We start from the raw sequence: 27347 nt of genomic DNA on the forward strand, positions 1-27347 counted from the left end.
AGGAAGCTGCACCAGCATTTTTAGAAACTTTATATAACTATTTTACTTGTAATTTCTATTGGGGTTTCATAATACATAAGACTGAACTCCTGGTTTGATCCCCAAGTGACCTGCCACATTTTAACTATTTTTTGATGTAGTGCTTGCACCATATCCCAGAAAATATAGTCATCATAATATCCTTTATGTATATTATGGAACAAATAACCACCTAGAAAGGATCTTGTGGGTTGTGCACAGTTTCTACAGCCTGATTGGTAGATCTGTATATTTTAATTGTCTGCAATATGTAAGAAACACAATAATTTGTTGTGATATGCTCCACTTACTCACAGCACTTATGCAAGGAAAGTATTGAGATGAAGTGACAAGAGAATGCATGAGTCTTATTTCTTTTTGTCTCTCCACCTACTGAAATAAGGACTTTACAACAATGTAAATATATAATTTCTATCTTTAGGAGCAAATATATATTTATATTAATTTTAACTTTACCATTTGTTGTGCAGCCCCCCATAGCCCAAGACGACAGAAGCTGAATCTACGCATGAAAAGTTTGTCACTAGATTCACCAGAGTCTACAGAGCATGTACAGAAACGGAGACATGCAGCAGCTCAGTCAGCCTGTCTTGACCCACAGACTAGCCACTCTTCCTCATCTCGCATTGAGTGTAATCATAAAGTCATTATTCCATATTGTGATGCCTTCTAGTAGAATTATTGTATATTTACAGCCATCACATGGACAAACTAGATAATGATTCATTCTTATTTTGTGTATATGTTAATATTACAATTTATATTAACTGTTATTGGCAGGCCCTTTTCTAAGGTTATTATGAAACTGTACAGTTCAGCATCATAAATGAACTGGAAGAGAAGAACAAAACTGTACTTCATCAGTTTCATTTTACCTTTAAACATTTATTTTGAATTGGTTGCAATATATGTGCCCCAAAGATTCACTAAAGTTGTTGAGAAAATAACATGAAATAATTAAATACTTTAGCTTCTTTGATCAACCAACAGAAATATTTAAAAAAAGTGGATCATTTCAACTAAAAAACATCATACACAGCTAAAAAGAAATATCTTAAGAACAGTATGTTTGTACATAACAGTGTCTGTGCTTAATGGCTGTAAATATACTGTATTAAATTCCTTTCTGCAATGCATCTATCACTCTTGTGCAACTTCTTTTTACAGAAAGAAACAGTGTTGAGTCCTGCACGCCCTTATACACATGCTGTATTTCAACCAACTCTATGAAATGTGAAAATCCATGCACATTGCTTGTTCTGCTAATCAGTGTCCTAATCTTTTTCTCTCCTTATTTATAAGCCATACAAGAAGTCTAAAATACATGGAATGGAAGGAGGTTGGTGTGTAGCTGCCATGCACAAAACCTTATCTTTAGTTTTGGTTCACTTTTATGGTGAGACACAAGGTTGCTACAATAGCTTACAGACACTAACTTTAAGAAACTGTATTTTAAATAAAATTAGTAGATGCTGCTCTAATTAAGTTGACAAACACAATCAGGTGCATGAATGACAGTTCTTTGTTGCATTTCAACTAATGATTACCCCCTATGTTTTCAGGTGGATACACCACCTTCTCAGCCTCTATAGTTTAGTAGTTTATGCAGTTCTTTTACCTTCCTGTTTATTTTTTACATCACCTGTCAAAAGATTTTTTTTACAGCTGATTCACTTCTTAAGTAACATTGACTTAATTTTCCCTGTTATTCTATTTAAAAAATCATCTCTTTTCACTATAGTTTGCATGTTTTATTGAAACCCATGTATATCTGTTTCTCTCAGTTATTTACAGACAGCACATAGACACTGGTTTCTTTTTTGTTTTACTTGCCTTTTCCAGGGTCACATAAACACTACCTTATTTCAAAAGTGAAATTCTACAACTGGTGACTGCAGCCTGGGGAAAAAGATCAAATACTATTCACTTACTACTAACTTTCCTGAAAATTTCTTGTTTTTGGACTTTGTCATTATAGGGCAACAGGGAGATCCCCACTGTGGAACAATCTTAATACTTACTCTCATTATGACTACACATTCAGAATAATTTCAGTCACTAAAACAGTTATAAAATTTAAGTTCTCCTGAAATTATTAAATGTGTTTTCAGTTAGTTTTTTTGTTTGTGTAGGCTCCCAAGAAATACCGTGCCAACACAGAACTGTCTTTATACATAATGGTCGATGCTGGTCAAGTATGCCATATCTATTTCTAACAGGAGTTAATTTGTAGGAAACGTTACAGTTTAACTCAGATTGTCATTGTTTCATCTAGTTACAAGAAAATAATCCACTTTGGACCGGAAATAAATGTCATAAATAGCTCCTTATACTTTTTAAGTAGAAGTAGCCACATGGGAGCAGATTAGATATGTGCTTTAAACAAACAGCAGTTCTGATTTCAAATGCATATTTTGAGAACATGTAACTACTTATACAGAATCCTTATCTACATCATATTTTTTCTGCAGTAGTTTGAATGGTATTTACATTGACTGTAGAAAAAGCTTTTCTAATTATCTTCATTTGTTTATCATGAGAATGTGTTAGATGGATAACAAACCATTATTAAGTGTACTGGTATTATGCAGTTGAAACTTAGCAAATCATTTAGCTTTTGCATGATCACAAAAGGAATGGCATGACTCCATGTAGCAATATAGCTTCACAAATTAACATTAGTAGAACTATATATTTACTTAGAAGAACTACGTATAGTGCTAATAGCAAGCATCCTTGCCATAGAAGGATGTAATTCATTGATCTATAGATATTTCAGCATTAGGTGTGTGTGTGTGGGAGGGGGGGAGGAGTATTTACATGCCACTTGAAATCATCATTTGTATGAGAAGTAAGAAGCATGTTTTGCTGCAGTCACCTTTACTGTATCATGTGCTTTTTGTATTTTACATATTAGTATGAGATTCAGTTAACTGCAAGTCAGTCCCCGTTGTATGTAGTTTTCAAGTAGTATTGGAAAAACTTTATGTGATAATACATTAGTAAATTTTCAAATATTAGTTGCTTACTTTTATTTTTCTTATATTACTGTTTGTTTCCTGTAACAATTACATATAATGTCTGTGACAGGAATCATAGCATAAGACAAAATTGAAAGGAAGTTTCATTATGTGGTGCTTTTAAGCTGTGTGCAAAGAGGAAATTTCTTTTTAATACATGATTTACTTCTACATATTATATGTATTATTATCAACATACTGGGTATGGTTTCTGGTGATGAAAATAATTTGATTAAGTGGTGTTTAAGAAGGAACTCTAAAAATACTTCAGAAATATGTCATGATTTTTTAGTCTTATAAAGAAGTATATCAAAACAGCAGCTTAATAGTAGCATTTAATGATAGCTATAAAGTTTATGAACATAGTAAAAATTTCAAAACTGGTATTACCTTTATTTAAATCTGTGCATGACTATAAATTTATAATTTATGGAGCATGCACATTTGTTGATATACTATTACAATATAGAATTTTCCTCCACATTTAGAATTCAATGAGTGCTGTGTGAATCCAGACTATTAAACAGATGTTAACTTATGAAGTCTAAATGAAATTTAATTCATTAAGCTACACAGGAAGTATTCTATTTTGTGTTATGCTGTAATACTGATATATTCTGATCTAGAACAGTAGATATAGTGTATCTAAATTGTTTTCATAGCTCCATCAAGCCCTGTTCACAACCGCAGGCTACTGTCTGCAAGGAACATGCGAATGAGTTCTGTTGAACTTCCAGATGAAAATGAAAAATCTCTGTCTTCTGCCAGTACATCACCATGTCCTTCTCCAGTAAGTAGCAAATGAGAGTTGTTAGTGACTATTAGCTAACCATATACTAGAGCTTGTATTCCTCTTTTCCAAATTGAAACAAAAATTAGCATAAAGAAGTGATGTTATATTTGTTTATAAAACATGTATGTATATTATTGCTATTGTACCCAATGATATTTAATTTTCCTTTTTTATTTCTTGATAATTTGCTTCTCAGCAGCAAGATGGGTTTTTTTTTGTGCTAAGGCAGGTTTGATAGTTTCTCATTATCCCTGAAGTTAGTAAGAGTACAGTGTTATATTAGTCTTCTATTGACCTAAGTCACCACTTACAACAAAGAGCACATTGTTTATAAATACCTCCAGTGCTCTTACGCTGCTGGTGTCATATAACTTTAGTAGTATAGGCTCCACCCTAAAACCCCAGACTATATACTCATCACAAGTGATTTTCATTATGTTGTGGACACATTAAATATGCTTGTATTCTGTAGCACTTGTCTCTTTTGTAATTTTATAGCACTTCTGCATGCTCCAAATGTCTTGGGTACCCAAAACAAGATGGCAACCACACAGTGTGGGATGTGGCCTTGAGATCATTCCCTTTCACTTTATTTGTTGCCTCTCCAGATTCCATTCTGATGGGCGATTATGCCACATAATACTCTACAGTTATACAATATTTATGTACTTTTTTATTGAATGTTCCCCAGAATATTGAATTCTCCATCATTTTTCACACAGCCTGCTCAACCAAGATGAGGGTTTCCAGCTTGAAAATATATGGAAACCCCTCATTTCACATCTGTGCGCTCAAAGTAAATATTGTTCCCGGTGTTCACTGCCTGGCATTACAACATATGACATGAATATTAGTCAACCAAATACTTCATAAGCACTGTTGATTCACTGACTCTAGATATCTATGACTGATGCTCTCGCTACCAATGATATTACGTCTGACACATGTGCATTTACAGGGTTATTACAAATGATTGAAGCGATTTCACACCTCTACAATAACTTTATTATTTGAGATATTTTCACAAGGCTTTGGACACACATACAAAAACTCAAAAAGTTTTTTTAGGCATTCACAAATGTTCGATATGTGCCCCTTTAGAGATGCGGCAGACATCAAGCCGATAATCAAGTTCCTCCCACACTCGGCGCAGCATGTCCCCATCAATGAGTTCAAAAGCATCGTTGATGCGAGCTCGCAGTTCTGGCACGTTTCTTGGTAGAGGAGGTTTAAACACTGAATCTTTCACATAACCCCACAGAAATAAATTGCATGGGGTTAAGTCGGGAGAGCATAGAGGCCATGACATGAATTGCTGATCATGATCTCCACCACGACTGATCCATCGGTTTTCCAGTCTCCTGTTTAAGAAATGCCGAACATCATGATGGAAATGCGGTGGAGCACCATCCTGTTGAAAGATGAAGTCGGCGCTGTCGGTTTCCAGTTGTGGCATGAGCCAATTTTCCAGCATGTCCAGATACACGTGTCCTGTAATGTTTTTTTCACAGAAGAAAAAGGCGCCGTAAACTTTAAACCGTGAGATTGCACAAAACACGTTAACTTTTGGTGAATTGCGAATTTGCTGCACGAATGCGTGAGGATTCTCTACCGCCCAGATTTGCACATTGTGTCTGTTCACTTCACCATTAATAAAAAATGTTGCTTCATCACTGAAAACAAGTTTCGCACTGAACGCATCCTCTTCCATGAGCTGTTGCAACCGCGCCGAAAATTCAAAGCATTTGACTTTGTCATCGGGTGTCAGGGCTTGTAGCAATTGTAAACGGTAAGGCTTCTGCTTTAGCCTTTTCTGTAAGATTTTCCTAACCGTCGGCTGTGGTACGTTTAGCTCCCTGCTTGCTTTATTCGTCGACTTCCGCGGGCTACGCGTGAAACTTGCCCACACGCGTTCAATCGTTTCTTCGCTCACTGCAGGCCGACCCGTTGGTTTCCCCTTACAGAGGCATCCAGAAGCTTTAAACTGCACATACCATTGCCGAATGGAGTTAGCAGTTGGTGGATCTTTGTTGAACTTCGTCCTGAAGTGTTGTTGCACTGTTATGACTGACTGATGTGAGTGCATTTCAAGCACGACATACGCTTTCTCGGCTCCTGTCGCCATTTTGTCCCACTGCGCTCTCGAGCAATCTGGCAGCAGAAACCTGAAGTGTGGCTTCAGCCGAACAAAACTTTATGAGTTTTTCTACGTATCTGTACTGTATCGTGACCATATGTCCATGAATGGAGCTACAATGAATTTATGAAATCGCTTCAATAATTTGTAGTAGCCCTGTACTCCACAGTGGAAAGTGTGTAAAAAAATCTTGCCATTCCATAGGTGAGTTCACCTTGAAAATGACTGAAAGGTTGTCAGTTGTGATATTGGTACATTAGTTGATAATATCCTGGATGCACTCCCGAAAAATGATGAAATATTTATGTAGCTGTTTCTCAAATATTGTACCCAAAGTGTTTAGGGTATGAACAGCTATGTAGGATTTCTGTGTCATAAGATCATTGTTTTTCTCTTTACTGCCAATTATCACCTCAACTTCCTTGCAACAAGTGGACACTTTCCCTTGTAAGACATTCATTGTAGAGCTTGCACTGATAAATGACCATCTGATCAATTAAGATTTGTATTACTTCATCATCAAATCTTTCAGATTTTTTCTATTTTACCAATAAGTGACTGCAAATTTCTTCTTTTGTGAATAAATATACAACCCCATTATTTTCATAGTCCACATAACTCTTTTCATAATCACCATTTATCTTTGTCTTGTACCCTGTCTCCATAGCTGAGGTTGGTAACATATACCCATTTATTCACACTCAGTCCAGAGGTAGCCAGTTTGAATCATGTTGGTGGAATAAATTTTGACCACCAGTATTTGGCCAGCTAGGGGAGGAGAGGTGTTACTCAGCATCAGACTTTGCACCAATATCCTGGATTATATCTCAAACCTATCTTCAGTGTCTCATGAAGTGAGGACACAGGACACTGTGATACTGATCTGGCCATCAGATTGGCACAGTAAGCCTGATAATCCTCTTGCTGATGTTCAAGAGGAATAGGCTATGAGCTGGAACCAGTTCTTCCCCTGTCTCATCACCACAGAACCCAAACACAACTCAACTTTGTACACACACCCATTACAGTTACCTTCAGTCAACAGGTACTTTTGAGACACAACTCTCACTTACAGTGAGGAAAGGAATTATGGTGTGCAAAGGGACCAAGTGATGTGGCACAGTGGTTAGCATGCTGGACTTGCATTCAGGAGGGCAACAGTTCAAACACAAGTTCGGCCATCCAGATTTAGGTTTTCCGTGATTTACCTAAATCACTTCATGCAAGTGCTGGGATGCCTCCTCTAAAAGGGCATGGCCAATTTCCTTCCCCCACACTTCCCAACCCGAGCTTGCACTCCATCTATAATGACCTTGTTACTATCAGGACGTTACACACTCATCTCTGAGCTTCTCCACCTCCTCTTTTGTGTGCAGAGGAAGAAAACTCTTTCTGACTAGGCAGCTCAACAATTCTTTTGAGTCTCCGAGTTGACAATGCCATATGACATATTTGTTCTGTCTTGCCATCATATTAATTGTCCATTTGAGCTGCTGACTGTGGCAAATACCTTGTTACTGTACCTTTATTCAATTAGTTTGTGGACAGGACTGTTTGTGAGCTTATACCCCAAGTGATCTGTTTTTCATGTTAATCTCCAGAAATTATCTAAATATTTCTATTTTTGTTCTTCTTAATTCTTCTTTTATATGTTTAATAAAGTGTGTATATGTACATAGCTTCTGGATTTTTACCTCTGAGTCCACAGCTCGTGGTCGTGCGATAGCATTCTCGCTTCTCGCGCCCGGGTTCCCGGGTTCGATTCCCGGAGGGGTCAGGGATTTTCTCTGCCTCGTGATGACTGGGTGTTGTGTGATGTCCTTAGGTTAGTTATGTTTAATTAGTTGTAAGTTCTAGGGGACTGATGACCATAGATGTTAAATACCATAGTGCTCAGAGCCATTTTACCTCTGAGGTTATGCTATTTTGGAATAATTTTCTAATGACACTTGTTCCAGTGTAATTTCTGCAGTGCCTCAGTCCATGTAAAAATTGTGTCTTTATACTTGTGTCTCAAGATGAGAACCAACATTCCCATTGCTCTCTGTATAACCTGTCAAAATTCTTGCACTTTTACATCTATATCATCACTCAGTGGTGGATTATCTGAACAATTAAACATTAATCTCATTTATTCGCAGTTAACATTCTTGATAATGAGTTTTGCCCTTATCCCTGTACATTTCTGTGATAGGTCATGCTTTTCCTTTGGAATCATGTTTGATATCACTATCACTCAGTTTTAAACTCCACAGCCTATTGATATCATATTAACGATATTAACATGTATGTTTGATGTTACTATCATGTTCTAATCATAACTTCTAGCCCATGTTCCATGACTCACACTTCTAATTGTCTTCTATAATCATTAGTCTGGTAGCAATACCGCAACACAGATTTTTTGTTTGAATCAGTGGATCTCAATAAATCTGAAGCAATGTCATCTTGTTTGGATATAGGTCTTTCAGTATTGTGTCAAATTCTTCTTATCAAATCATCTAATCAAATTGTGCCTATGGACTATTGTTTCAGTCATGTGAATGGATTCATGATTTCCTGTCAGGAATGTCACAATACATTGTAATTGATGGAAAATCATTGAGTGAAACAAAAGTGATATCTGGCATTACCAAAGGAAGTGTTAAGGCCTTCTGCTGTCCCTAATCTACATAAATTATTTATGAGACAGTCTCAGTAGTCCTCTTAGATTGCTTCATTTACCATCAAGTAAAGTCATCAGAAGATCAAAACCAATTGCAAAATGACTTAGGTACAAAATCGTATTGCGTGAAAAGTGGGAATTCACTCTGAATAAAGAAAAGTGTGAAGTAATCTGAATGAGTACATAAATAAATATATTAAATTTTGGTTACACAATAAACCACACAAATCTGAAGGCTGGATTGGCAGTTCACTCATAAGATGCAACGCGATCAACTAAAGAGATTGCCTACGCTATGCTACACTACACTACACTACACTACACTACACTACACTACACTTGTTCATCCTCTGCTGGAGTATTGTTGTGCTATATAGGATCTTTACCAGATGAGATTGACAGAGGACATCAAGAAAGTTTGAAGAAATAGTGGGAGAGTGTCACGAGTATGATAAGCAAGCTGAGATGACAATCATTAAGACAAAGGTGTTTTTTGTTGTGGCAAGATCTTTCCACAAAATATCAATCACAAGCTTTCTCCTCTGAATGTGAAAATACTTTTTGTACCAACCTAAATAGGGAGAAATTATCATCACAATAAAATAAGAGAAATCAGGACTTGTTCAGAAAGATTTAAGCATTTATTTTTTCCATGTGCTGCTAGGGAGTGGAGCTGTACAAAAATAGTCTGGAGGTAGTTAAAAGAACCCTCTGCAAGGCAAGTATGAATTGCATAGTAGTTACATAGATGTCACTGTAGATGTTATAGTATTATACTTCCCATCTCATCTTCATCTACCTCCTCTTCCCTTCCTCCAATATTATCTTCTAGTTCATTCCCCTTCTACAGTCCTACATATTCCTTCCACTTTTCAGCCTTCTGTTTTGTGCTTAGTACTAAATTCCCATCCGAGTTCTCAAGATTAATAGAAGTGCTTCTCTTTCTTTCAAATGTATCTTAAATTTTTATACTGGGCCTTCTATGTTTCCCATAATCAGGCAACATTGTACTGCACTTTCTCTATATCTCATATTTTAGGCATCTGTATGTGTGTCTTGCCACAAAAAAAGCCACCCTGTGAAAATTCATTATCTCTAGCAACATAATTTTCTGATGAACAGTTTAAAGAAACTAAACAAAGTGCACATTTTATAGATTTTTGGCCCAAAGTTGACAAACAACCATCAAGTTTGTATGATATTTTACAGACACAAATTTGGCCCATAGAAGGTGAGACATAGGTGTCAAAACATGTCTAGGTAAATAAAAAAAATGCATTCTGTTTTGTATAAAGACAGAGTTAAAAAAATAATTCACCAATCTGGAAAAAATAATAACAGGAGCTTCCACCCTGAGCAAGATGATTATAGGAATTATTTTTTAAAAGCTGTATATTTTCAAATTGTTTACAAAACAACTTTATCCCCTTCAAAATACTCTTCATTACAACTAATACATATGTCCCACCAGTCTCCCACCATTCGAAACGTTTTTTATGGTCATCTTTAGAAATTACAGATAAACACCGTTCTCCAGTTTGTCCAATAAATCTGTCGCCATAAGCAACTGCAGTATATTATATGCTCAGATTCACTCAGCTGTCTCCTCAACCTCTTTATCCCGTCCACCCTCCAGTCCTCCAGATTCAGGACTGCCCCCACTTGCTCCACTTGTGGGTTGTCTCTGTGGCATTCTTCTGGATCACAGGGCACATTGGAATCCACAGAAACGAGGCAGCCAATATAGTGGCCAAGGCTGCAGTCTCTCTTCCTTGGCCTGCTGTTTGCATGGTTCCCTTAGCCAATCTACAGAGCATTTTATGTCATCATGTTGCTCTTTTATGGCACACACATTGGTCTATGCTTCCCAATAATGAATTACAGGACATAAAACCTCTTCCCTGTGCTTGGACCTCTTCCTCCTAGCCTCATCATTGGGAGGAGGTAATTTTAACTAGACTCCAGACAAAGCACTGTCTTTTAGCCATCGACATCTTTTAAGTGGCGATCCTCCCCCACTTTGTCCTTGCTGCTCTCAACCGTGGATGGTGAGACACCTTTTTTTTTCAGTGTCCCTATTTTAATCCGCTACGTGCCCCATTTCAGCTGTTACTTGATATATCTTCCCTTCTAGTAGATGACACGCACCCAGCTGATCACGTCCTTGAGTTTATCAGTGTCAGTGAGATGACATCAGTCATTTGAAGCTCTTTTTTTGGGGACAACAACCCCCACCTTCAATAGTAGTTTTCTAAGACTTCCTTCCATTTTTAGTTTTCCTCCTTTTTAAGTTTCACTCCCATTGCTGCTGATTTAAAATTCGGTTTTTACCCTTCCCTAAGCCACAGAATGGGCACTTATGACCGTAGAAGTTTTGCACCCTAAAACCACAACAACAAAAAATCCTCCCTGATTTTTTCCTTGATTTCTTCAGTGTTGTCAACTCAGTGCCTTTCACGATCCTTTCCATGTGTGAAAATAAGAAAAAGTGACACAGAGCCAGTCAGGTGAGTAAGGTGCATGGGGTAGTAGAACCATGCCATTTTTAGCCAAAAGCTGTCTAACATAGATGGCTCTGTATGCAGGTGCACTGTCATGGTGGAAGAACCAGCCTCCTGTCTGCCACAAATCTGGTCTTTTTTGATGAACACTGTTGCATAATCTTATTAAAACTTCCAAATAAAAGGTTTGATTGATGGTCTGACATGGAGGAACAAACTGTGAATGAACTACACCCTTGACATCAAAAAAGGGAAAAAAATAGCATAGTTTTAATGCTTGATTTGACTTAAAAGACATTTTTTTGACAGGGTGATGACATCTTCCATTGGCTTGACTTTTGCATTGTTTCTGGGATATAACCATAGCATAATGACTTATCAGCTTTGATAGAAAATCTGGATCAGTTTCAGGCTGTTGTTTCAAAGCACAACTCCTTTCAGCTCAATGTTGCTTTTGATTGTCAGTCAGAACCCAAGTAACAAACTGGGCAGTAACCCTTTTCATTCCCAAATCTTTCATTAAAGACAATTTGTAACTCAGATCTGTGATTGGTTATATTTTACTCAGTAGTATGTCTAACACTACATTATATGCTGTATATACACTACTCATTTCAAAAGTTTTGTGCTACGCTATACTCTACAAACTTTGAAATTTTTAGGTGTCCTTATTGATGAGAATTTAAATTGAAAGAAACATGTTTTGGAACTCCTAGAACAGCTAAGTTCAGCCACATTTACTCTTCAAATCATAGAAAATTTTGGGGGGAGACAAATCAGTAAGTTGATATATTTTGTGAATTTTTATTCACTAACATTGGATGGAATAATGTTCTGGGGTAACTCAACTTGAAGAAAGAAAGTGTTTATTGCCCAAAAATGTGTTGTAAGAATAATATGTGGTGCTCATCCTTGATCACCTTGTAGACATCTGTTCAAAGAGCTAGGCATTCTGACAATTGCCTCACTGTATGCCTATTTCCTCATGAATTTGTTGTAAGTAATCCACTGCAGTTCAAAGGGAACAATGATGTGCATAATTACAATACCAGAAGGAAAAAATGATATTCATTACTGAACATTATGCACATGAAAAGCTGCACAATGCTGCCACCAGAATTTTTGATCACTTTCCCAATGATATAAAATGTCTGACAGACGCCAATGCTAAATTTGAAAATGAAGAAAAAAAGTTTCTCTTTGACAATTCTCTATTCTGCAGAAGAATTTATATTTTTGTAAAGTGTGGTGGGTAGGAATTACACTCTCAAAAAATTGTAAATGGTCAGCATGTGGTCATATTTATATATGAATTAATGTGTAATTAAATTAGATTAGATTCCAGGTATTTTTCATTCTAATAGATCCATAGTGAGGAGATCCTCCAGGATGCAAAATATGTCAGAAAACAAGAATACACAATAAATATTTACAAAGAAAAACAAATATGCCAATGTACCTTCCAGAGATCTCTATATGACTTCACACAACTACATTCCTCTACCCCTGCCCCTGTACATTCTATGTTTCTTTCCTTTATGTCTTTTTCTCCATTTGTTCCTGTACACCTCCATGTTTTACCCTCATCCAACCTCTCTGTTGACTCCACTGATCATTTGCATCAACTGTATTTGCTTTCAGAATGTCAGGACCTGGTGCAACTCTTGAAAGATGCATTTCTGTTACATTCCTCTGAACATCGAAAAAGTAAAATCATCATCTCATTAACTTGCTCATATGTATTCTTAATATAAATATGCAGCACACACTTTATAGGTCATATAAATGCAATAATAATGTGTGTAAGCAATTAAATATATAATTGACTTTTGTACATATGGTTTTCAAGATATGCATACAGCTGTAGATAATTTCTTACAAGAAACCAATGCAAACACCTTACTGCAGCACACCCACAATGTTAAGGATGGTACTCAACATACCTGTCGTCACACTGTCACATAAATACACATAAACTGTGACAAGCAATATGACTTAACATTGTTTATTTGCTTAACAAAATATGCAAATTTACCTGATTAGAAACACCTTTTTATGTGCATTTTCATTCAGAACATGTCCAGGACCTTCATCAAAATCTTATGTGTCCTAATCATCCTCCGATATGTACAGCTTGTTCCTGGAAAGCATTTTCTAGACATGACCCACTGCACATGTTATGACAACAGGCATTTATGTTAAGGGCAGGTGACATTGTTTACATGCACAGATCCTGCCAAAGTCACCACTAGCTAGGATCTGAATTTGGAGATAGAGCTGCTCTCTATCAGCTTATCATTAAACTTTCAACTAATAGGACTAAGACACATCACTTACTATATTTTCCATGCAATAACTTTCCCATTGAGTGTTGCTTACCATCGTTTACAGCCAATGTCTTCAATTCTTAGGCTATTGTAATAATCCATCATCAAACAGAAAAATCATTTTACAGTACTTGTTTGCAATGATTGTGTTACTGCTCAGAATCTCTACAGAATCAGATAGTACTAATATCTGCATGATTTTATATTATTACTAACATATATGCATAGTTGATTCTACTAAGAAATACATCAGTGGAGTAGTAGGGGTTCGCCACCAATAAAACCTTTAGGCTTCTCTTAAACTGAACTTTAATGTGAATGTAAAATTACTCATTTCATGTCATTACAATTAACTGTACAAATGATCCCTGGAACATGAAACTAACTAAATAACGTTCATTGCATTTATGTACACCCCAAAAATACACATATAACACAGCACTTACATATCAACAAGGAAAGGGGCCAATGTGCAAGGACCTGCATGGTTAGCCAAATGAGTTACCTCAGCGCTTCTGGGACTCACGAAGGCAAGCTTGACCTAGATCGAATCCACTGCATGGACTAATGAAGAGGGCTGGTGAACTGGCCAGCCAAGATGTGGTTTCTAGGCGATTTCCCACATCCCACTAGGTGAATACCAGGCTGGTACCCATATCCTGCCTCAATGTGTGCAGAAGAAGAACACCCTTTCCGACAGATGGCTGAAGCCATCACATGGAATGTCCTAGCCAACAATGCCATATGGAATTTATATTTTTACTAATGTATCTGATTTCTGTGCACTTTTTCCTATTTATAATGTATGATTTAATTATACCATAGCAATTCCCTTGAATCCCATGCTTATAAAGTTTGTCCATTAACTTGGAATTAGTTCCGAAAATATTTTTACAGCTGATAACACAGCAGACTCACCATGACTAGAACAGTTCCGTAACATATGACCTTTACTTTTGAATTTAAAACACACTAAACTTGTTTTGCAGTAAAAAGTTTTAGATGGTGCTGAGCCACAGTCATAAAGCATTTTTTAAAGAATACACTGCCATTTGACTGTATAATATGAAAAATTTGTTACAGACTCATTTAGTGTTCCCCTCCATGGAAATCTTTAATAAAAGGCAAGAGATTTATTCATCTGAAGGGAAACCAGAGAATTTTTCAGTCTTTTGAAATGTGATCCAGTTTACCACAAAAAAAAACATTTTCCACATGATGGTTACTTGAATTTTGCCCTTTTAAAACACTAACCATTTTGTTTTTGCCTGCTGATTGCTTCCCTTGGATTTTGAAAATATTGCAGTAGCTACATTCATAGCAAAGGTTTGTTCAGTGTTCTAAATTATACAAACATTATTCATGATGATACAAAAGTAAGTAACAGAACACTTCAAAAGACTTACACAGTTGTGTATTTAATAAGCACTTTCAACATGCTCTATGGAACATAGGTATCATTACATGCCAGTATATTATCAATTAAATATGAACTTATAATTTATATACTCTTTAACAAAAACAGATAAATCTTAAGTTCTAAATAATGGAATTTCTCTGAAATTACTAATTCGATTTTTAAGTGTGATACATGATTGAAGTCATCTCTTGTAGAACTAAAATACTAGCTTCAGGAATTACTATAGCTCCATTTGAAAAAGTGAAGTTGATACAGATATTTATGTAATTAAAATAGCTGTGAAAAGATGCTATAAATAATTGAATAAGGACTTTTTCACTATTCATTTGGGTGAAAACAGAATTATGATAACTTAAACAGTTTAGGAAATGTCTGATATAAACATTTTAGCCAAAAAGCTTCATGTAGATGGAGTAAAATAGGGCTCCTGTACATGTGTTACTTACCGATGTAATGGATTACAGCAACACTATATTATTGATGAAACTGGATGATTTAAATGTAGCAATATTTCTGAAACTGCACAGACTGCAACAGCAGAAAACTCTTTCATTTGTAAAACAGTATGATAGCTGGACCTACTCAAGTGTAAAATGAGAAATAACAGAGAATGATTATGGATCAATTAACTGACCATTCATTCACATATCAATTTTAGTACATCCCACAATTGTCAGAGAAGTCAGTACCTATTCAGCCATAGGACACAAGGCAGCACCTCAGATGTCTTCAAAAGAACTGGAACAAGTGAGACAGATCTGCAATTAGAGATTACTTGCACACATATTTATAAGCAGGCACTACCACTGCATATTGCAGTATTTCTAGGAACTTGCCATGATTCATTGACTCCCCATAAATAAAGCTCAAGCAGGAGTCTGTTCAGACATAGCACAATTTTAATAACTTTTTGGACACCATTGTAACTAAAAGAATGGCTGAAATGTTTTACTGATTTGATATTTGTTATTCATTCTTTCCTGGTGGTGTTGTTCAAACATGAGGCTGTTAATCATGTCTTTATGAGTAAATCCAACACACCTGTGTTTGGTTACTTCCATTTAATACTGTGCTTTGTGTCACCAAGAATAAATATTCAGCAAAGTTTATGGCCAAATATCTTTTCTTGTTAGCACATGTATCATTGATAAATTCAAGTTACTTAATATCAGTGGCACAACTGTTTGTATTTATTTATGATTAAAGCATGAATATTTAATCTCTTAACCACCTTTAGCTGTAATTGACTTCCCTCGAATCTGCAAAATTCCCCATCCATCACATTTTGTCATTTAAATGACATCTCAAGACCATTTGACTAAATTGGCTATTCCAGCTGCCTTCTTTTACCCTTTACAGTAATAAATGCCTTCTTGATTTCAGATATGTAGTTATCTGCTTTACACATATGATGCAACCAATGACACTACCTCCGGTTTGCATGTAGTAGTTTTGGGGAGCACTGATCCAGTACCAGCACATCTTCAGTTCATACAATTTATTCTGTCTTCTTAAATTACTGAGGTTTTTTGTGGTTTTTCAACAAACTATGGAGATTAGTGGACTTTGTTCAATGGAAATTTTCACTTAAAGGATATTTTGAAATTTTACACTTTTTTACAAGTATCGAATTTATTACATTTTGCATAATTGTCCAATTCTGCCTTGTGGGCCGTTTTCAAATGCAGTAGGTTTTGATGTGTTGGTTGTACATTTATTTTGTTGCTAAACAGTAGATATACAGATATAGCTGATCTGAAAGTAAACACATAATGTATGCACAAGTGTCAGAACTGAAACCATAAAGTGTACTGCATGCAGTTACAGAGTTAAGTAAGGAGACAGGTAACATTGAAACTTTTGTTGTATTAGGAAGAGGTATAGGTGGAAAGATTGTATTATGTGGAATATTGTTATGCCAGTTACAGTAACTACTCAGATATTAAATGCAATTTTTATAATGTAAAATTACCATCTGTTTAACCTAACCTCAGCTTGATTCATGCAAAACTATGCGCAACTCTCTTTGTTCCAGAAATCTCACCGACTCCTGCCAACAAACCTGTATGTTGTACTGTATAATTTCAAGTCTCGTCATCCTGATGAACTGGATCTTAAGTAAGTACTCTTCGGAAAGAGTAATTTTGCTTATTGACTTACCATTATTATAGCATTACAATAATTTACACATTAGGTCTAAATGCAGAAAATTATATGTAATACATTGCCAATTGTTGCTTGTAAAAACTGCTACTTTAAAAACTATTTCCTGATAGAAATTGAGATTTTTTCTTGGAACAGCCACCACAATGAAAAATTGCTATACTGTTAATTAAAAGTGTTTAGGTCATTGAGAATGTTTTGCATAGTTTTATTTGGAATATTTGGTATTTTTAAGCCTTCTTGATTATTTTAATAATTCATTAGGTTTTAGCTGTACCTAACCCTCATGTTTTTCAAGAATTTTGTTAACTGTAGGGCTAAAAAAATCCCCATCCACATGATAATTAAGACTTTCATTGTATATTTCCACTATTTTGCAAGGAAAAATGGTAATAGGTGTCACTGAAAACCATATAGGACCAGTATTTATCCTTTCTGAGTTGCCTGAAAGCTGTTTTAAATGCCAGCCAGTTTCCTACACCATAGTAGGATTGGTAACCTGTTGTGTTTCTGGTGTTCCCATATTTTTGTCCACCCACTGTGCACTAGCTGCACTTTTAGTGTTAAGAACTGTTTTTTTGCATGTAAAATTAATTTTTCTTGTAAAGAACATTATCACAGAAAGATTACTTAACTTTCAGTGTGGCTTCAGTGTCTGGAGTCTCATTTCATTCAGCATCTTTACCACTTACAATTAATGGCCAGATCTTTATGATGAATAGGAGCAGTACTCAAATGATTCTTCTTTTGATTATTTATTGGCTTTTCACCTAAAGTATACAAGAACCTTTGTTCACCAAAACTGTATCCAAAGCAGATGATAATAGTAGAAAATATCACAATGAAACAACTGAATCAAAGTGAACTGAATTAAGGTAAATTCTCAACTCATAACTACCACAGTAACTCCTTCCTGGCAAATGTGTATGTCCGACTGAACATTTCTGGATACCTCTAGAGTCATTACAGTTATTTTGGTTATTTCTGGTCTTCATAGAAGTGTAAATTTAGGCAAATATATGTGTTTTCACATGTGGAAAAATCCAAGAGCTAAAATAGTGTCAACTGATATTTTAAGTAATAATAATTTAAAGATGGAGGGTTCAGAATGGGATGCCTATAAAATATTTTTTACAATTTGCAGTTATATGACTTTATGTGAAATAAAAGCGTTTTCATGAAACCAGCTATATTTTCATATACAAAGTAAATTATTTAAATAATGAGTAATAAATTTTGATCTGTAACAGCTTAAATAAAATTTACCAATGCAGCTAGTCATGCATGTTGAAGCACCTGTAGGAGGGCAGGGAGGTGCACTGGCCCTGGATTGAATCCTCCCAGCATATTAACAATGATGTTATTGATGAAGGTTTATGTGTCAGCCAGTCAGGATGTGGTTTTTGGGCATTTTCCCACATCCCACTAGGTGAACATTGGTTTGGTACCCAAGTCCCGTATCAGTTACATGGTCTACAAACATTTAGAAAACTTCTGCCTACCTTTACATGAATAACATTACTCCCAGACAGTTGGGGTACACATATTCTGTTCAGGGTGTAATGGGGTCACAACAGGAAGGACATAACCTTTAAACTAACTATGCCATATCTATGAATAACCATGCTAACCCCATTCTGATGCAGGACAAAGGTACAAGAAAACAAAGAAGAACAGCTTAAATAAAATTTCATAATTTTCATGTCATTTGCTATGATATGAACAGATTAAATTATGGCAAGTTACAAAGTTTTCAAGGGACATTTATCTTTAAAATTATCTTCCTTCTCATATTTTGCTGTTTTAAAATGAAATTAATAGTTTGACAAGCCTTGAGAAATATTATGCTAATGTGTTGTAACTGACAAAATTTATTTATGTTAGTTATAAACAAGTAAGCAAGATATTGTTGTCACAAGAACTCAAAATTGTCATATACTTCTTTCAAAAAAAAAAAAAAATGTATCAAATATTCCAAAACTAACAGGTTTGACAAGTAAAAGTGGGACTGAAAATTTCACATGAAAAGAAAAATCTAACCTACTTTTTGGTATGTTTCAACTTGAGGAGCTATGAATTCTTTACTTCTTGTAAAACTTACATTTGAGCATCTAACCTTGAGGTTTTTGAATCTTGTGTTTTCACATAACACCTTGTCTCAAGCTTCTGCTCCAACCTATGCTTCAGCATTCTGTGCTTCCATAGCTGCCAACAGCTGAGCAAACTTTCTGACATTGTGTCAGCTACTGAAGCTGGATTCAATGCAGTACTTGTCTGGTTTATGTTGTCTTCTTTGAACAGCAGTGTCAACAACAGTGTGTCATTGTTTTTGCATTTTTGGCCAAAGCAACACAGGTAGCAGTTGTGAAGACACTTGGTAGTGTAGTTGTATTGCCCAGTAGTGTAGCAGCCTCATCTGGTGGTGTTGTTACATCAACCCCAGAAGCCAGGCACTCAAGGGGAGGCAACTTGTGACACCTCACAGGATTTTAAGTCTCCCTTCGAGGAAATGGAGATGGCCTCTGTGGCATTGATCTTGCAGAAGTAAATGGCGTCAGACCTGCTGTGAGGAACTGTGACTCACCCTTCTGGAGTGGACTCTTAGTGCACATACCACCCAACTTTGTAGCCTCTCTGTTGTAGAAATTATGTTGCGAGATGTCACCATAAATATTTCTTTCTCTCTCACTATGGGACCATCTCAAAAGGAAATGGTTGCCAGCATGGGTAAAACTAGGTCTGCAGAAAATGGCTTTTGTTGCCATCACTGCTTGGGGCTTGTATCATTGTGACAAAGGTAGAATGAGCTGTTCTCTCTCCTGAAGTTTAAATGAATCCTGTGCCAAATACTGTCACAGTAAAGCCATGTCTGGAACTCGTTGAGCTGAGGTATAATGATCCAGATCTGTGAAGCACTCAGTGGAATTATATCAATGATTTATCACTACTCATCATGAGGTTAATTAAGTGGAAAGGTGAAGCATGATTGATCACAAACATACCAGCAGGTCTTATGTGTTCCTCCAATTTTACAGATAAATTAGGGTTTACTTGACAAAGTTGCCTGTATTCCTGACCATTCAGAGCTCACAGTCTGCATCAGATGTTTCAGTTATGGCATGTTTCAATTATTTAGGGGCAGGGAGAGTGACCTGCAGACCAGTAACAGAGATATCTCAATTGAATTAAAATCAGTATGTTGCTCATAAGAAATATGGGTGGATGTGGGGAGGGGGGGTCGAGGCTGTATTCACAATGTAGGAAAAGCCATTAATGAGTTAATGAACCATGACAGTAAAAGAAATGAGAAACAGTGGTCCAGGTATATGCTTACAGCAGGTGCCTTGACATGCAGTTGGTGGACTGCTCGTAGAACCAGATTCCAGCATGTGTTATTACCACGATGATGACCATAGTGTGAATGAGCATTTGATGAGATAGACTTTATTGTTACAAATAATGCCCTCGCCAATATTCCACAGTAGAAACATGGCAAGTATGAACAAGTTATACAAGTATTTGATGTATATCATGAGGTATGGACATGTCAAATGGTAATCAGTATTTTCTTTTCATAAAAAGCTTAATAATGTGTATATGCCAAACAGTCTTGTTTTTACAACATGTATGTTTATTAAACACTGTTAAATATTTGAGATAAGGGTGGCATCATTATATTTAATTTGAAACATAATAGCACTTCACTTGAATGAAAACTGTCATAAATCATTAATCTCTCATGTAAAGCTAATACCAAAAAAGAAGAACAAGCATACAGGGTGACCAGGAGGAATGATCAGTATTTAGAGATATGAGAAGGATGATCATTTGAAGAGAAAAGGTCTGGTAAACACAGGCTCTAAAATGCAAAGCTTAGGAACTATGAGCACTTCTTCATCTCGATAATGTGAAACAAATTTCCCTTACTGAAAGCTCTTTGCTTTCCATAGTTTGGGAGGAGATAGTATAGACCAAAATAAGAAAAAAATTGTCAACTAAGCATGGACTCTAAATTGTGTTCCTTAAGAGCTGTGAGCATGTCATCAGTTTATTGAGTTTAAGAGGTGTGTTTCACCATACCAAAGATGAGCAAGTTCTCATAACTCTTACGGTACACATTTTACAGTCCACATTTGCTAGAAATTTTTGTTTCAAATAATTGTTCCTGTCATATCCCTGAATATGACCATTCCTCCTGGGATACCCCTGTCTAATGCTTCTTTATGTTATCTGCTAAATCTACTGTATGCATACCAGTTTTTTCTTCAATTATGTATTTCATCAGAGAGACCAAAATTTCTGTAATTTTCCATTTGTTACTTTCCTTCATTAAATAATTCAACTTTTATGTATATTTTCCATTGTGTTAAGGATTTATTTGACTTTACAGAGCTGGATACAAGGTGACAGTAATTGATGCCTCTGACAAGGACTGGTGGAAAGGAAAATGTTTTGGCAGAGTTGGTTATTTTCCATCAAAATATGTTATTAAACTCCAGCCAGGTGAGAAGGCACTGCAAGTTACCCACAATCTTCAAGTATCAGATGGCAACAATGGACTCATGCTTCTGAGAGACCAGGTACACTGTAGATCATAAACTGTCTTTATAAAGCTAAGGAGTTCTCTTCTTTCATGTCTATTCATTTAAATTTCAGTTTCATCTCTCCATCATAGCATGTAATGTACCTCAGTTTTTTATTTATTCAGTAATATATGACAGTCAGTTGCAATCAAAACATTGTCTACATATGAACTGAAATCTGGCTGTTACTTTTGCATTGCACATTTTTTCACTCTTATTCACTGTTTGGGTCTTTTTTACTATATTTCTGATTGACCTGACTTTGCAACGCACTATTATTATTATTATTATTATTATTATTTTGTTGGGTCATCTAGGAACATGTTAAGTCACATTACATTTCATAGTGAACTTTGTCTTCTTTGCAGCCCAGATATCCCTCATCCTTTGTGAGTGGGCCTCCTTATGCTCCACAATCCAAAGGGCATTGTGTTGCCTTTTCGGTTGCTCATCTCAGTGTAGCCTGTTCATCACTATCTTCTTACAGAAGAGATCCCTGTTTCAAGCATCTGCAGTGTAATTTTTAGGAGTTGGAGGTCACCTTTGGTATTTTTAAACAAGGAAATTGTGGTTTGGGGTTTGATAAAAAAAGTTGAAGCTCTTCTTTTTCAACTATTGCCATTTATTCATTTGAGGTGTCTGTGAAATCATATATGTCTTTTGCAAACTGAGTCTGTAATGGTTTCTCTTTTGCCATAGGCTTCATTGTTGAATTGTTTTGGAGGATGGTATTCTTATAGTTGGATCCCATCATTACCTTAATGATTCCATACTGTTTTCCTCCATTTCTTCATGGAGGCCTTCATTTGCATTTTCAGATAGGATCTGAGCTCCAGAATGAGATTTTCACTCTGCAGCGGAGTGTGCGCTGATATGAAACTTCCTGGCAGATTAAAACTGTGTGCCCGACCGAGACTCGAACTCGGGACCTTGCCTTTCGCGGGCAAGTGCTCTACCAACTGAGCTACCAAAGCTCAGCTGTCTACATAACTACTGGCTTCAGAAAGATTTCATAGTGATGTATTTTAGTGTTCTGTGAAAGATATTTTTTGTTGTAGATCATGAGTAACATTTGGTAGACTATTTCAAGTTTACATATTTATTTCTTAAGTGCTGCCTTGTCCAATCCATTTTTCATAATGATCTCATCCAGGTACTTTAATTTCTCTGCTCTTCTAATGTCTCCACATTTTGTCTAGTGTTTTGGGGGACATCTCTGATGTCAGTCACTACTTCCATTTTTTTTTTCAAATAATATATACAGGCCTGTTTGTGTAGCAGTTTCCTTTAAAAGTTCAAATTGAATCCTAGCAGTTTCTATGTTGTTTGAAAGAATGGCAATCTGCCACAAAAAGGCAGATGATATAGCATGATTCCCTTGGATTTAGTTCCAATTCTCATTGGGCTACAGGTGTTTTCCATCAGCCTTGTTTACCAGCTCCTGATGACTCTTTCAAATACAGAGTTGAGAAGATTCATGATAGCTGGTCACATTGACTGACTCCTGTTTCGATACAAAAGGAGAGGTAACCTAGGGAATTTATCTTGGAGTTTGTGTATGTCATGGTGGCTCTAAATGCCAGCAGTTTAAGGTCAATCCCACATTCATTAAGGATGTTTAACAGGACTTCACATTGTATTGAATCGTAGGCTTTCTTTAAGTCTACGAAGACTGAGACATGCTGTTTACACCTTAGAATACAATATCTAATGATGCTTTTGAGGTTATGGATCTATTTGGTTGTTGAATGACCTTTCTTGTAGCATCCTTGGTATTCCCCTATTGGCTGCTCAACTTTGGCTTCTAAACGCTCCAGAATGCCAAGTCAGAGAATTTAGTATGTTACTGGTAGCAGAGATATTCCTCTTAGTTATTGATGTTTTTCATGCTGCCTTTCTTGTGCATTGTATGGATTTGGGCTGTTTTCCTGTCTTTTGGTAAAGTTTCCTCAAACCAGATACTTTCTATATGGTGTTGCAATATTTCAGCTGATTTTCCAGGGGAATATTTCCACAGTTCTGCAACTACTGAATCTTCTCAAAGCACTGTGTTGTTTCAGACAGACAATGTGGAACTTGATTTGTACCTGTTTCATCTTTGTCAGGTGGTCTGGACTCTTGTTTTGGCATCTCTTGTTGGCACATTTGGTTATTAATACAGATGGCCAGTCATCCACTGGTTTGAAATTTACAACCAGTTAAAAAAGACTGGTTCTCATGGCTCCTTGTTTTTTAGCTCCAGTCTTGAAGAAACAGTTACCTTCAGATTCAAAAGTCTGTTTGTTTATGTACTATGTTGCATGGCAAGTATGGGTATCAGATTTTTGAACATGATGTTAGTGAGCGTTTTCAACTTGCCAGTTTGTGTAAAGGAATTTAAGTTAATTGTTGTTAGAGAAGTTATTGTTTTCGTTTTGAGTATTCAACTGTTTGGGATATGCTGAGACACCCCAACTCACCTACTGCATGATGTCAAGTCTCCCCCATAATCTAAACTAGACTCATGCACCATGGATATCATGACAAGTGATTTGTTCAAGGACTTACCCCCTGTGGTACCTTCCTTGAAATGAGGGGCCATCACACTTGTGGACTTGAATTTATGTCAGATGCATACACATCCACGTTACAACTAAGGTTGTTAGCCCTAGAGGTTGCCTCAAATGTTATCTGGTCTCTCCATACTACGGTTAATGACACCAGATGTTAATGCCTCAGGATTGGCGAGGAAGGGAAAGCAGTAGGCACCTGATGAGGTGATGAAGTTAAGCATTTTATGATAGACATGATAGTTTATTTCAGTAAAAAGTGGCTTAAGGCAGGCCTAGAGAAGCCACCAAAACTGAATGGGCTGCTGCCCAAGAGAGCAGGAGAGGAGAGCGTCTAACTGGGTCAGAAGCTGCCAGCAGAAGAGAACAGACAGCGTGTCTGCTCCAGGTGGCTGGCCATGGCTCTATCCCCATGTGACCACCTCCAAACCTCCATATTGGACAGCCAAACTGTAGACACGTGGTTCAGCAGCAGTACCTCATCAGCAACACGTGAGTTTAGCTGCTGATGCTTCAACACGTGACTTTCGAAGTGGTTCTGTCCGGTATAATGCAACGTGACTTACGAGCTGAAACTAGCCACCAGGCGGAAGGGAAGGCACTGGCAAACATCAATTGAAATATAAAAAATTAAATTTTTATAATATTACATCCATTCAGTAACAGCCCACACTGTACACCCTTCTCCCTTCCACAGGAATGAAGCATGGGAAGGCAAATTGACAGTTACTATGGGGCTCTTGCAAAGGACAGCCTTACATAATTTTTGACAATACATTTTTGATTTTTTTTTTTAATTTGCATTTTTGTTTAGGAAAAGTATTGAAAGAATTACAATATTTTTTGTATTAATATCATGCATAGCAAAATTTGGATGACGGTGCATGGTGCATGGTGCAGCGATCAGCTGTTGGCACTGGCAGTGGCGAAGGTCGTTGGCCATTGTTGGCAGCAGTGGGCTGTGGTGCACTGCAACTTCTGCAGTGGGGGGTTCTGGAAGGGGTGAAGCACAGATCACAAAGGGGGAAGGAATTAACACTTTTGCATTACTTTATACGCATACAGTGGTTCACTTTGTTGCTTATACCTAAAGGAGGGCCATGCCTTTTCTTTTTGGAGCTATTTTATTTACTTATTATTCCTTTCCTACTCACACGGTACTCAGACCATGGCAGTTTTCTACAGGCCTACTACAGTATGGGGCAAGAAGAAACATTCCTGTTCCCATTACAAAAACTTAAGCGTGATATTTCCTAGGAGGCTGCTGTTCAGGGACAGCAGGGAGGGGCGACCGAAGTCTCGCAAAATGTTATTTTCTAAAAGCTACCCATAGCAATAAACCAATAAGGATAATTATAAGAGGTGTACATACAGAACTGGGAATGACAATATGACTGAAATACTGGTGGTAGTCCCAATCCGTGATATGCGTGGTGGCACTGTGTAGTGTGATCTGCCCTGTCTCTTTGTTTAGCAGGTCGGTTAAAGATTGGATCAGCTGGGGATATGAGTGATTGGGAAGAGATGGCAAATTGTTAGGCAACAGTAGTACCATCGGTTCCTCTGGTAAATACCACATGAGAGGAGGGGAGTCACACGTTATGGACGTAAGATAAGTGAGCAAACACTTCAGCGGTGGGGGTAGTGATATCGCAATGAGAGCTATTAAATAATAAACTGCTACTGTTGAGTAGCACACAGTAGGTCTGGGTTGCTCGAAGGTACTCATACACACAGTAGTGGCTGTTACTGGGTGGGGTACAGTGTATAAAATACTGTTGCCTATAGCAACAAACTGGGGTTCAATTATTGGTACAACCAGATGGCTGCAGATGGGGCTTGCTTTCTCAGTGAGAAACAATGCAACTTTGTACGTTTTTTTATGGGTGTGAAGGGCAAGTGTTGAACACATGTAGTACTTCCCAAGTTGGCAGCTTTACAAGGCATGCTCAGATAGGACAGAACGAGTCCAGCAGTTCTTACTGATAACAAGGATTTCACGGATTTTCCATATAACATGAACTTGTACATCAGGCCAATATACTGGAAAAACGTGGATGCAGTAGCTTTCAAATTCACAGTTAGCACAAATGACTGGTAGGTGAGTGCAGTAATTACTAATGCTATATGAAGATGGGTGGTGAAATTTTGAGAAAACTTCTCGGATGGTTGTGGGCCATACAGTAAAATCAGCCACAAACCACGTGAACTAGCTGGTTTGGAGGTGTGGTATCTCATTGCCCAGAACTATGAAAGTCACATAGCCTCAACAGTAGGAAGTATTATTGTTGGAGGACAGTGTCAAACATTCGGGGATAATAGTGTGTGAATGTATGTTTGTGTTGCTGGGTGCAAAAACAGCTCTGCTTAACCCTCACACCAGGAAAGAAGAAGAGGGAAGCAGGCAGTTTCTCCACTAGACAGAATGCTAGTCCTCAGGAGGCAAGAGTGGCTGCATTCATCTCATCACTAAATAAATCGATCACAAGAGGGTACAAACAAAGAAAAAATATATAAGGTATCCGTATGTGAGGCTTTCCTTCCCCCTCCCTCTGGGGGGAGGCAATACGCCTGAGTATCTTTGGCTACCGACCAGGGTGCAGATGAAGGTGAGCCTCATCGTGATGTGTCAGTGATGCATAGATGAAAGAGGTAGGTAGGTGATCAATTTATGAAAGTGAAAACTGAAAGAATAACCTGATCAGCTGGGCACTCCGTGGGCACTAACTGCACCGTGGCCCTGGAGGAGGGAACTACAAATTAATGGGTTGGAATGAATAGACAAGCAACTCAGAGCAATGGTAGTAACCCAGTGCAATGCATGGGCGAGGAAGGAACTTTTTTCTGTTTCCATAGGGCTGATTTTGTCTCGTGGGGGTTAACTACTACAAAATTCCCAAAATCCGGGAAGTAACAGGGTGAGCTACAAAAAAATGGGGCGTGAACATTGTACAATAAAAACCTTTATTCATCAGGGTGGAAGTCTATTGCTAACTATATTTCCAAAAAGATAATGCATTACTGCGCTTGGATGATGACGTCACATCATGGGTGCTAATCATCAACAATCTAGTGCTTATTTCAGCAGGTGCTTCAGTCTTTTTACGTCATGAGTGTATTTGTTTGAATAAACAAATGGGTGTCTCTTAC

General features: G+C 37.0%; 1 protein-coding gene and 1 non-coding gene across 2 annotated transcripts in view; one reads left to right on the forward strand and one right to left on the reverse strand.

Moving 5' to 3' along the window:
- Positions 1 to 27347, forward strand: part of LOC126184482 (uncharacterized) — a 1022231-nt gene that overhangs the window by 963163 nt on the left and 31721 nt on the right. Inside the window, exons 13-15 of the mRNA XM_049926873.1 lie at positions 3722 to 3849; positions 16938 to 17020; positions 21456 to 21645. Coding sequence (XP_049782830.1) covers positions 3722 to 3849; positions 16938 to 17020; positions 21456 to 21645 — 401 coding nt within the window. The remainder of the gene's footprint in view (positions 1 to 3721; positions 3850 to 16937; positions 17021 to 21455; positions 21646 to 27347) is intronic.
- Positions 14524 to 14643, reverse strand: LOC126186551 (U5 spliceosomal RNA). Its single transcript, XR_007537623.1, has one exon. It is a non-coding gene; the product is annotated as a U5 spliceosomal RNA (small nuclear RNA).

Source organism: Schistocerca cancellata, chromosome 4 (assembly GCF_023864275.1).
Source record: "Schistocerca cancellata isolate TAMUIC-IGC-003103 chromosome 4, iqSchCanc2.1, whole genome shotgun sequence".
NCBI lineage: Eukaryota > Metazoa > Arthropoda > Insecta > Orthoptera > Acrididae > Schistocerca > Schistocerca cancellata.